This window comes from Elgaria multicarinata, chromosome 6 (assembly GCF_023053635.1).
Source record: "Elgaria multicarinata webbii isolate HBS135686 ecotype San Diego chromosome 6, rElgMul1.1.pri, whole genome shotgun sequence".
NCBI lineage: Eukaryota > Metazoa > Chordata > Lepidosauria > Squamata > Anguidae > Elgaria > Elgaria multicarinata.
This window is the reverse complement of record NC_086176.1, coordinates 72479211-72492143: the sequence shown is the minus strand read 5'-3', so window position 1 is coordinate 72492143 and position 12933 is coordinate 72479211. Positions and strand designations below refer to the sequence as shown.

Below are 12933 nucleotides of genomic sequence, written 5' to 3'. Positions count from 1 at the left end.
ACAGGCGGAACCATACTTACACAGTAGATTCACTGAAATCAACGAGACTTACTTTAGCTGTGACTAACTTAAATCCCACTGATTTCAATGGGGCTAGTCTAGGCATGGAATTATGTCTGGATCCCACCATTATGTCTATATCCAAAAAGGCAATACTTTAAGATTAACATTTTAATATAGTGCTACAGTACCATTTGTAAACACAAATCATAGATTTTGCTTTGAAAGTTTTTGTTATAGCTATTTATATAGCTATTTATAGCTATTTGTCTCTGCAGAGGCCACCAGTGAGGGAGAAAGCAGCAGCCAGGCACCTCTCCACCGTGCCTGGGACCAGCTCCAGCTGAGAGCCCCCTCCCTCCTGCTGTCAACTGTAACTGCTGAACTTTCCAACTAAGATTGTAGTGCCTGAGTTTGCTTTCCTTTCCCCCCTCCTCCTCCTCCCTCCCAATCCCCTTTCCTTTTGTGTCATGTCTTTTAGATTGTAAGCCTGTGGGCAGGGACTGTCAAGAAATACTTTTGTAAGCCGCCGTGAGAGCCTTTTTTGGCTGAATGGCAGCATAAAAATCCTTAAATAAATAAAAAATAAAATAAATAAATTTATGAAAAAGTTAATATTTTTTCCATGAGTATAAAGGTAATATATTCCCGCTAAGATAATAAATCTTCTAAAAGGTAACCCCCCCCCCAAAAAAAAATCAAGCAGGCAACTGAACCGCCTCGCCTACCTCAGAACCTTCTGCATTAAAATGATCCAGTGCTTGCTTCCGCAGTTCTCCTTTTATTGATCCATCTAGCCTCTGGAGGAAAAATACCAATTAGATGAAGATTGTGTATGTGTGTAAACCACAAGAGATCAATAAATGAAATAAATGTGTGCACAGTCATCTAGTTTAAGAATAAAATTCTTACTTGAAAGGGAAACTGACGATATTTCAAATATTCAGCAAGGATGTCCAGCATCCGTACCATCTGAGAGAATATAAGCACTCTGTTGCCACGCTCTCGTAAGCGAACCAGCAGCTTGTCTAAAAGAATTAGCTTCCCACTACTTCGGATTAAATTCTTTAAAGAAAAAATAAGATATAACACTTACAAAAAAATAATAATCACTGCATTACGAAGGAAGAGGGAAATTATTTTTTAACGGAATTGTTCAGCAGTCCAAAATATGAAACCACAAATAATGAATGAAGTGAGAAAACTGGATTTGCCCCCACATTTGTAAATCCATAAAAATATGAAGCAGCCTAAAATCCCATGAAGCAGCCTAAAATGCTATGACAGAGATAAAACTAGAGCTGAATAATAAGGAGTGTATCTGGTGCCAAATTTATTATGGGTGGTATCCAACTGTTGTCCCTCCAATAACAGAAGGGGTGGAGATCAACTTTTGGTTATTCCACTCCCCCTGCATCTCCCCCACCCCGGTCTGCTCAGTTGGGGGAAGCTTTCAGAACAGCATGAAAGGTGGCAATGGAGCTGAAGGGGGAATTGCCTAAAATTGTCCCTGTCCCTATTCCACTGACAGTAACTTTCTATCAGCAGAGAGATACCAACTGGATACAAACCCACCTTTCTGGTGCCAGCCAAAGACATTTTTATGTTCAAGGCATTTTAATTTAGTTATTTTAATATGCTGTTATCAGATTTTTCCATTTTTTTAACCCTAGAAGCATCACTGAAGGAAAGTATATAAATCTTTTAAATAAATACATATAATTTGTATCCCAAAGTGACAAGTAATAGGCAATAAATCATAGTAAAGTGAAGCATAAACTTATTCTGTACATGTAGAGTAGTTTAATAAAACTATTTTACCTGTAAGGCTTCCTGTTTATTATAAAATTCATTATCATCTGGTGGTTTAATGAGGTAGCAATGATTACAACACTTTTTGAGCTCCATCATGATATTCAGAAAGCCTGAGGTACTGCCCTTTGAACCTTTACTTAGGGCTTTGTAATTCCTAGTTAAAATCCACCTGTGATATAAAACATGTATTGTTAACAATGAAACGATAGAAAAATAAAAAAATGAGTACCAGATAAACAGGCAACAATTTATTGGTCGACACTACATCTCTGAATTATTTAGATAGCTATAATAAATTACTTACTTGTAATATTGCTTTTGCAATGCACTCATTTCCATTCTTAAAATTTGTTCAACCTTGGCAGGCAGAGATTTTTCTACATCTTTCTTAACTCTCCTCAAAAGAAATGGTTCAAGTTCTTTGTGAAGACTTGCATAGCCATATTCCCTTCCTTTCCCATGTTCCTCTTCAAAATCTTCCCAAGAGGAAAATCTTCAATATAAAACATTGCAACAAACTGTCATTGAAAGTTTCACTTCAGCATTACATATAACATCCTAGAAGTAAAACCAAACATACAAAAAATACCCAGACTTGGGGAAGAAAAGCTCATGTGTTTGGCCAAAGCTAATAACATTTGGATTGAGATGTGAATGATCCTGGTTTTAAAAATATGTTTCACTATGTTCAATTTTACATTATTTCCAACTATGTTAAGACAGAGTATAATTATGTGGTTGTTTACTTCTTTAAACTCCTTATCATTCCTTCATTTTTATGGGTTAATCTAGATTTTAATATCCTCCCAATTTCTCTGCTCATACTTCAGCCATAGTAAAAGAATAAAACAGCATTTTTTTTTTTAAAAAAATAATGTTTTGTTACTTATGTTTTAATATTTTATTGTTCTAATCTTGTAAACTGCCTTGTGTGTCCATGGCAGGGTAAAAACAGAGAACTGAGTCAAGTCATGCTCAGGTTTTCTATCTTAATAAAGGTCTATGCACTAAAGCTGCGCAGAGAGAAGTCAGCAATGAACTTGATTCTCCTTGGCAGGCATGTGGGTGAGTGTTTCCCGAGTCCAGGAAATAGGCCCATTGCCTGTTCTGGATGGGGTTGCACTCCCCCTGAAAGATCAGATTCGTAGTCTGGGGGTACTCCTAGATCCATCATTGTCGCTGGAGGCTCAAGTGGCCATGGCAGCTTAGAGTGCCTTTTATCAGCTTCGGCTGGCTCACCAGCTATGGCCTCTTCTGGACAGGGATAGCTTGGCCACAGTGGCATGGGCATTAGTAACCTCAAGACTTGATTACAGCAATGCGCTCTATGTGGGGCTGCCCTTAAAAATGCTCCAGAAGCAGGAGCTAGTGCAGAACGCAGCAGCTCAGTTGTTGTCAGGTGCTACCTCTTTTCAGCATATAACTCCTTTGCTAAGGGAATTGCACTGGATACCTATTGGCTACCAGGCCAGGGTTCTTGTACTTGTGTACAAAGCCCTAAACAAGTTGGGACCATGATACCTGAGAGAGCGCCTTCTGCATTACCAACCTACCCAATCACTGAGGTCATCGGATGGCATGCTCCTGGTGGTTCCACGTGGACCTGTGACCCGATTGGAATCCACCAGGAGAAGAGCCTTTAATGTAGTGGCCCCTTCTCTGTGGAACTCTCTGCCCCTGGAGATCAGGCAGCCGCCAAAACTGAAAACAACTCTGTTTCGAGAAGCCTTCCTCAATTGACTAGCCATTGTTTTCTGCTTCCTATGTTTTTAAACTGAACCATTTTAATTTGTTTTTAAAATCTTCTTTCTTACTGCTTATACCTATGTTCACCGCTCTGATATCTGTGTTAGATAACTGAGCGGTATATATAAATATTGTGAATAATGATAATAATAATAATGAACTGAAACAAAGGGATGCAGAGAATAAAGTATACAGCTTTCAACTACCAAAACAAGAGGAGAAATGCTAGCAAAGTTGTATTCCCTACTGTGTTTTTGAAGGGTGATCATGAAATAAGGCTATTAACACATTTAGCATAGTAAGTTTGCCTACTTTTCTGGCATGATGAAGTGCAGCAGGGACCAGAGCTCTTTCAGGGAGTTTTGCAGAGGTGTTCCAGTGATAAGAAGGCGATGATTGGATTTGAAGTCTATCAATGTCTTGTACAGGAGGGAATCATCATTTTTTAATCGATGGGCTTCATCCACCCCTATAAAGGCCCAGTTCAGACCACCAAGGAATGACTTTTCAAAAGAACATAAATATTAATGACATTCTGCTTCAAAGACAAAGCATTTAACATGCCAGTTTAAAGCAAGCTATGTTGCAGTGAAATTATCCCAATAGTTGGTTAGGAGATCCAAAGGTAACGGAAGCACTTTATCCAAAGGCCTGCCAGGCTCATGATGGAAGGGTAGAAAAGAGGGGACAAATGCCATTTTTCTGTTCTTTTCTTCTTTTGCCTTTATGTCCCCACACCTTTATTCTTACAATTTTCATCCAATTGCTGGCAATGGGAGTGGAATTATATTTATACCAGCTCCAGGGGTGGTGTGTATTTCCAATTATGGGGCATGTCAATGCAATGGGAAGAGTAAGGATTTGTGAATCCAAGCCTTCTGCTGATCTACCCCGACAAGCCCATGAAATGTCCCCTTTTTGTCTCTACTGATGTCAGAGAAACAAGAACTGTGGACATTTCTGAAGCCATTGGGAAATGATTTGTGGGGATTTCCCCCCAACATATACCCATCCCAGAGGTTGGACCTCTCTCTGTGCCCACAGAGAGGGAATTCAAAAACATTCTACAGCCCCTGATATGCCCACCCACGGACCACAAGTTTGCAGCCTTAATTTATTAAGAACTGTTTACCTCCCAGCAAAAATCTGAAAACTACTGACCTTTTCAGTAATAACATTCACAGCTTGTTTTTTGTTTTTTTAGTGAAATAAGAAATGCTGATAGTTACATCTAATTCCTTCAGAACTCTGCTTTAATCTTTAGAAGTGAATGGTAGTCTAATTACTTACCTTATCCTTCAGCAAAATTTCGTAAGTGGTCAGTAGTATATTAAATTTTAATCGTTTTGTCTGAAGATGCATCCATTCATGCGTTCTTATCTACAGACAAAGTCAGTAAGATAGTAGGTTACAGTGTTTAAAAATATTTCTGTAAGACGCCTAATATATTCTGATGCTTAAACACTACCATTTCTACATGTTTATATATAAATACATGCTACATGCCAAGTATCCATCAATATGATCAGTTAGTGGTATGAGACAGAAGGACAGCCAATCATCCTGAGAGAAGAAGTTGCACTTCTCACAGTGGGCTTGTTCAGACAACACACCATGGTTAAGTTGCTAACTGTTTTGCAGCAAATGGCTAGTGAGTGTATTTAAACTGTGGTTATGTAGCCAGCATGGTTAGGAATGGTTCACACAACATGTTCAGCTCAAAATGCTTGGCCATTGTGGCTTAGCGTGTTGTCTGAACAGGGTCAGTGTAGTGGCTGTACTGCCAACATGAATTATTCTCCTTGCCCAAGGATAAGCTGAGTTCAGCCTTCTTTAACCTGGTGCCCTCTGGATATACTGTCTTCAACTCTCATCATTCCCAGCTAGCAGAGGTATGATGAGAGTTGTAGTCCAACAGAACTAAAGGGCACCAGTGAGGGAAGGCTGTTTTAGCATGTTCCTTCGTGAGTGCTCCTTTGTAGCTGCCTTGGGAAACACAGGACATGACCTGGCTTTGGGTGTAAACAATACAGGTTGTCCTCAGTCTTGTTGTTCTAGATCCTAAATACCAAGAAAATCCCTTACATTGAAAGAACAATGTAAGCAGAGGCAGAAGTCAGGGAGCTCTCTCATAGAAAATAACATTTCACAAAGGAAAACATAGAATTCGTCTTTTATATAACAGAACAGACTATATAACTGGAAAGTCATTCTTTCTGGGATGACAGGAGACAAGAGTAGGATTGATGCCTTCTTCCCCAAAGAAGGGCTTTACTCTAAAACGGCTCCATGAAAAAGCTCTTCATTGACAAAAAACCCCCCCAAAAAAACTTTCCCAAAGTTTATATACAGAACAGAGAAATGGTAAAGCAAAACAGTGTGTAAGGAGATCGAAAAGCAGGAGGGGGCAAGCTATTAGGGGGGACATATCAACTGAAGACTATTTAAACTTCCAACTGCTGTATTTCACAGGTGGAGCAATACAGGGTGGAGCAGGTAATCATCCAGCTTTTCAAAAAGAATGAAGATTTTCTTTAACTGAATGGCTGAAAGACCTTTAGGTGCATCCACCCTCACAGAAGCACATGCTGCTACAGTGACTGGGTTTGGACAATTGTGGGGGCAAAAGCTACTGTTACGTCTCTCCCCTCCATCCCCCCCGCACAACTGTACTTTCCACAATTACCCATGATAGAGCACAGGTTGCTATGTTGTCTAAACCCAGGGTGGTGCGCAACAGGGGTGCTTTTTACCCACGCCACAACCCATGGCTTCTAGTAGGGGTTATGGTGTGGGTAAGAAGCTGCCTACCACCGCCGTGCTCGACAATGGCTTCTTTCACTGGCGCAATTATCCGAATGCAGCCAACAGCTGGTCTAATCCACCCAGATAGGTAATAAATTGTATATTTACTCCTATAATTACTTGGAAAGATATGAATAAACAATTCATCTGTTTAAATTCTTTGGTACATGCCCAGTACCAAAGCTGGGAGGGGTATCTTTTGTGACCAAAAATGAAAAAGGGAAAAAGAGAGAGAAAAAAAGGCAAACTGAGTTCATGTTTAAAAGATAAGTCTCTGGACTTTGAACCATTTTGTCACAGTTGAAAATGCAAAATTCTTTGATTTCCAACTGTGTCCCTAATTCTGATATCCTCCTTACTGATGTTAGTGCTACAAAATACCATTTTCCATGACAACTCTACAAGTTGAATTTTGTTTAGGGGCTTGGAGGTAGGGCTTGATCAGCCCCTTTGGAACTATATTGAAATTTCAAGTACACAACTAGTGAACAACGGTTACAGGAGAGAAACATTTGAAGTAAATCTGTAGATATTCTAGACCCTATTTGTGGACTGGCTCATTTTATCCATTTGCTCTGAAGTAGTGCTGGCTTGGGTAAAGGGAACTTTTCTTGTTATCAATTACAAATCTGTACCTTTCTAAGCAAGAAATAGTCATCTGCATATTCTTTAGCACTGACTTCAGTGACTGAGTTATCACCAAGAATTAAATGAAGTAGGTAGACATGTACCTGTTCTGTTTCCTGGGCTTGTTAGCATGACTATCAATCTTTAGTGAAAACACGGGGGGATTCAAATCAGGCTGACAAGAAGGTACTGGGGCTGTTCACACAACACGGCACGTGCAGGACACATGCAACTGCCATTTTGAATATGCAACATCTGCTTGGGAGTTGTCATCTCCCACACTAGAGGCATTCAAGAAGCAGCTGGACAACCATCTGTCAGGTATGCTTTAGGGTGGATTCCTGCATTGAGCAGGGAGTTGGACTTGATGGACTTATAGGTCCCTTCCAACTCTATTATTCTATGATTCTATCTCAAGCAAACCCAGCGAGCATGGGTTATGGAAGGGTGAAATAATCTGAAGTAGGTGTGATTCTCTGGTTTCCACAATATACAGATGCTTGATCAGGTTCCTCAATCTTGGTGTGGGTCGGAACTCATTTCTGGATAGGTACTACTTTCTCACCTTTTCCAGTACTTAAAGATCTGATGTCAACATCTCTCTGATTGAAAAGGCCTATAAATTCCATTTCACCACCATCAACACTAGATGGCAGTGATACCAGTTGCGGAGTGTCTTGGGATACCTCACAGGGCCTTGGAAGAGGATGGGTTTGTCTTGATATCTTCAGTTGCTCAACCTGTGACACACAGCACTCTTGCCATTTCTTTTATTTTTGCCCTTCTAATCAGCCACTAAACTTCCAATCCTTGGAATGAATCCACATATCCCTTTAGGAGAACGAGGTGTTATGGGCTGATTAGAACCTATAGCGGACTTACATGAAAAGATGGGTTGAAGATGGCATACCATGATCTGGGAATCCTATATGTGGGATCCTCTGAGTCTAAGTGCTTTGACCAGCTAAAGGCTCAGTCATGGTTGGAACAGACAGGAAGAAGTCCTGTGTATGAGGCTTTTAAAATTATTATTTGGCAAGGCTGAAGTTATTGCTGCTGTCTGGCTCAACATCCCTTATCCCAGGAGAGTGACAGTTAACCCATCTTCTCACCTGAGCACTTCACTCCGGACAGAGTAGCCATCCAGCTCATCCTTTCACCTGTACTGTCTCACTTTGCTAAGCAGGGTGAAAAAAAAGTTTTCCTTTGTTTTCTCTTCTCTTTCTGCCTTTTGCTCAAGAAAAAACAAAACAAAATCCTACTGCCTCTTCAAAGACAGGTATAAAATTGCTGCTGCAAAGAAAACCCTTTGGGAGAAATCTGACAAACTTAATCTTGCCTCTTAACACCCCAAACAGATTGACTTTCCAGTAGTACCGATTGTTGGCCTACTCATGAGAAAGAATAAAAGATCCTCACATGAGATTAGGAATATTCATGTTTCACCAGCATAATACTTTATTCTTAATCAACTACAAAAGGATTATTTTTTAAACAAGAGATGGCAAAAAGCAACCAGGGAATTTTATTTTTTAAAATGTGCAAAGCAAAAGTCTGTTTTAATATATTATTTAGGTGAAGATTAAGAGAAACAATTAATTCCAAACTATTCAACGAAAGTATCATTTTGTGTTGTAAATTGGTACTAAATTCAATGAATCTGATAAAAAATAATTTAAGTTTCATACATAATATGCTAAGACCTACTGTTTCATATTTTACATTTCATTAGTGAACTCAATAGTTACCTGTAAATATTGCTGCAACTACAGCTATTACTAATTATATTTAAATCCAAGCTTAAAATTCTTGAACTCAAGAAGTTAACTACCTCTAAGTTGAAAGTGTCCATTCCCTAAAACTGGGACAACGTATTAAACAAAAACGATGAAGTGTAATTTTTCTAGCATTTGGAGTACAAATCCAGATAGATATTTTGCTTATTTGATCAGTTATCAGAATATCAGAAAATACGAGCTATTTTTTATTAATTTGTAGAACAAATTAGTAGTAACAACAATTAATGTAAAACCTAACTTCATAATAAGTGTGAAATATGCTTAATCTCTATACTAGTAATTGAACCTATCCATGTATTTTAGCCCTTTGTTGTCCATTAACATATAGGTGCACTTACCACATTTCTGCTAGTAATATCTCCCAAATAAACTACAGCATTCATCTGGGGAGCCCATGTCTGGATTTCTCTTTGCCAAGATGTCAAAGTAGAAAGCGGTACTACCAGTAGAAAAGGCCCATACAACTGATGTTCATGAAACAAATAATTCAGAAAGGAGATAGTTTGTATTGTTTTGCCCAAGCCCATTTCATCTGCAAGAATGCAGCTGTTGCCCCTGTAAAGTGAAACGAATAAAACACAATTTTAAACATGATCTTTAGGAGCACCACATACATTAACCTATTACATAACAGAAATTCAACTATGATTGTGTAAGATATATCTTCAGATTAGTCAGAACAGAAAGAAGAATATTGACCTGGTTTGTACATAATGACAAACCAAAGTTTAATTAACCATGTTTTGTTGAATCATAGGTCGTGAATACATTTTATTTCTCTATGGCACAAAGGCCGTTACAATCACAACAATAAAACAAGATGTCAGGGAACTAAAGGTCAGAGGGAACCACTGGCTATAATCTTTAGATTATTGTTTCTAGGGGAAATCAATCAATCTATCTATCTATCTATCTATCTATCTATCTATCTATCTATCTATCTATCTTAGCCTCTTCTCCCAGTCTGGTGCTTTTATCTTAGGTTGCTATTTGTGAATCAAGATCCATGGGTTAACTATTGGTTATTAACCACGAACAACCCACGAAAAGCACCGATGATTTGTTGTAAGGTTGTAAACTGTGGGTTGTTTAAACTATAAGTTGTCGTTACTTGTGAACTCAGAATCATGGGTTGCTTATGGCTTCTTTTGCCTGGCTACAGAAGAAACAACTGCAAGAGAGGGGGAAACCCCCCCCCCAGTCTTTTTACAGCAATGCTTCAAAGGCAGTTGGGACTGAGAAAATAACCAATGATTTGTTCATGCGAAGGTAAACAAGGGGTTAGCAATACGTATGAACCAGGCCATAGTCAGTACAGAAAGCAGAATAGGATACAACAGGCGTGGCAGAAGATAGATCAGACCTACTGGTAGATCTCAGAGTGATCTGCAGTAGATCAGCAAGAGTTTCTGACCCTCAGTAGTTTGACAAAGGTATAGCAGAAAGGTGTTCCCCCCGTAAATTAGGTTGCTGAAACAAAGAAAGCTTGAGGAAAACCAGGAGTGGATTTATGTATGAAAGGATTAAAAGTTCTGGTCCTGAAAACAAGTTATTTGCTGGGCATGTGTTTAAACTTGGTTCTAAGTGCACAGAGGCTCTCCCACCACTCCCGCCCTTCACATGCCACCATTTTGTACATGACTGATTGGTGGATCTCAAGTTTTTGGTAAAGTACTAAATTGATTCACCAAGCCTGAAGACTACTCATTTCTGGAAAACAATAACTATTCATTTTTAGCACTATAAATTATATGTAACTGCCACACCCATGCACAAAATTTCTCATCAGTCAAATGACATGTGTGAATGATTGTGTTTTCTGTAAGATTATAAAATATTTTAAAAATTAAGAATGCATGTGTTTTAACATTCAGCTGTAACATCTTATTATGCACTTACTTGCACCAAGAGTGGGCCAACCAGTTTAGTCCATTTAACTGATAATCTCTTAGCTCTAAGCTTTCATGTCCTCCAATATAAGATGGTTGCTTCTTTAGGGCTACAAACCTTGGCCTTTGCTTTAAAACCTGCCGGGGGGAGGGGGCGGTGAGGGAGAAAAAAGAAGAAATCAATTCTATTGCCAGTTCTAATTTAAATTGCATAGCGAAAATTGGTTTTACACTTCTTGATGTCTACGGCCTACTTTTCACAAACAATAGAGGATGTGGTAAAGGTGTCTGGCAACATGACTGAATGTTTCTTTATAGCAGAAAAGTCCCTCAACACAGAAAAATTAGGTATCAGGGAGAAGGGTAGGACTGATCCCTTATCTCTAACCCAGTAATTTTCTATGTACAGGGATTAGAGAGGGAGTATTGAGGATGAGCACCCACCTGCAATTATGAAAACAGTATAGCCAGATACAGAATAACCACTTCAACTGCTGGTTTTGAAAAGAAGGCATATATTTTTTAAAAAAATCAAATGTACTTACCTTACAATCCTTAAAAGGAGTAGTCTTGGACTGATTTCTGCTAAAATATTCATCAATGCGTGACTGGAATTTCTTTGCAATGAGAGCACCATCTTCCCAGCTGCACTCTGAGTAAGGGAGACCCTGCCATTTACAATAATAATCTGGATAACCTGCTGCAGACTTCTGGTTAGAATGCGCTATGGAAAACATTTTTAAAAATAAAATTAACAGGTTACTGTCATATCACAATACACATTTAGACACAAACAAAAGGTTGTGTGCTATAGCTCTGTTAATACCCAAAATATGTACATTTAGAAGTCTTAAATATTAAAAGTACTATGAAATACGAATTACTTCAAATTACATTAACACTAGTGAATACAGAGACATGCACTAAGCTCTCATAAATTCGTTTCAAATTTTGTCACCTACCAATTATTCTCTCTACTATTTGATACTGTTTATGCAAATCATCTGTGAGTTCTTGCTGGCAGTTGTAATATTCCACATCTTCTGGAGAAGCATTTTTTAACCTAAAAAAAGTTACGTAAGATATGAATTAGATCAGGAGCAGGGAAAAGTCAGTTTGGGATCTACTGGTAGATATCTAGGTGATTTGCAGTAGATCAGTAAGTTTCCAACTCCTAATAGTTTAACAAGAATAAATAAAATAAATAAAGATCAGTAAGAAAATGAAGTAGATCCTGTATGTCTAAAGTCTACCCACCCATGAATTGCATCATTATAGAACGTATATACCGTATTTCTTCAATTCTAAGATGCACTTTTTTCCCCATATAAACATCTTTAAAAACGGGGTGCATCTTAGAATCACAGGCGTGTTTTAGCGTTTTTTTTTTTCTGTTGGTGGTACTGAAATTAGTGTGCATCTTACAATCGATAGCGTCTTACAATCGAAGAAATATGGTAGTTTGTCATTATTGCAGCTTTCAACAGAAGCATTAGAAACATTCTGTTAGGGGTGGGGGTAGAAGAACCTCAGAAGACTAAATGTAACATTTAGTGGTTGGGTTCCGAACGGCAGCATAAACATTGGGAATTTTCTGGTCCCCTTCCCACTGCAGCCCTTGCACCACCCAAAACGATGCTCTAAAAGGCGAAAGAACACTCATGGAATGAAGGAATTATTGTTCTTTCTAGAAGTTTATTTATTTAATGCGTTTATACACCACCTTTCCGCGATAGCAATTACTATGTTAAAATACCAAGACAACCAAATGTTACAAAAGTAAGATAAAATAATAGAACACACGGCCTGAGATCTCTAGCTTGAGCTCTCCTCTTCTGCCTTTCCTGATGACAAAGATGCCCCAGGGAAGGTGGAAGAGGGTTATCCCAACAGTTCTTTCAGGCCAACTGAATGTTCTTTGAGGTGCTGATGGCATGAGCGCTCTTCAGATGGACTACTTCACTTCTGTCTTCCCTCAAGGAACAGAGGTCTTAAGTAGCCCCATGGAAGAAATGCAGCTCGAAGTGAAAACTGCTTAGACAAGAAGACATACCCAGGGATCTACACATACCCAGGGATCTTTAGATAGTAGCCAGTGCCCCACATCACTGTTGAATGCAAACAATCAGAATTGGGCCATAACAATGCCTACTTAGCACCCCTTTCCCAACACCTAAAACAAGCCAACATCTAGATAGCAGATTAATTTATGGTTTGATGTTGAAGTGTTAGCCAAGATAAAGTACCTAGAG

The 12933-nt window shown here is 38.8% G+C and overlaps 1 protein-coding gene across 2 annotated transcripts in view; it reads right to left on the bottom strand.

Annotated features, from left to right (window-relative positions):
- CHD1 (chromodomain helicase DNA binding protein 1) overlaps positions 1-12933 on the bottom strand; it is a 64055-nt gene that overhangs the window by 26025 nt on the left and 25097 nt on the right. For both annotated transcript variants that reach the window (XM_063129569.1, XM_063129568.1), the window contains exons 9-18: positions 11644-11744; positions 11227-11405; positions 10692-10819; positions 9131-9347; positions 4852-4941; positions 3874-4064; positions 2120-2308; positions 1822-1984; positions 913-1065; positions 729-800 (exon numbers count right to left, since the gene is read on the bottom strand). In XM_063129569.1, coding sequence (XP_062985639.1) covers positions 729-800; positions 913-1065; positions 1822-1984; positions 2120-2308; positions 3874-4064; positions 4852-4941; positions 9131-9347; positions 10692-10819; positions 11227-11405; positions 11644-11744 — 1483 coding nt within the window. The remainder of the gene's footprint in view (positions 1-728; positions 801-912; positions 1066-1821; positions 1985-2119; positions 2309-3873; positions 4065-4851; positions 4942-9130; positions 9348-10691; positions 10820-11226; positions 11406-11643; positions 11745-12933) is intronic.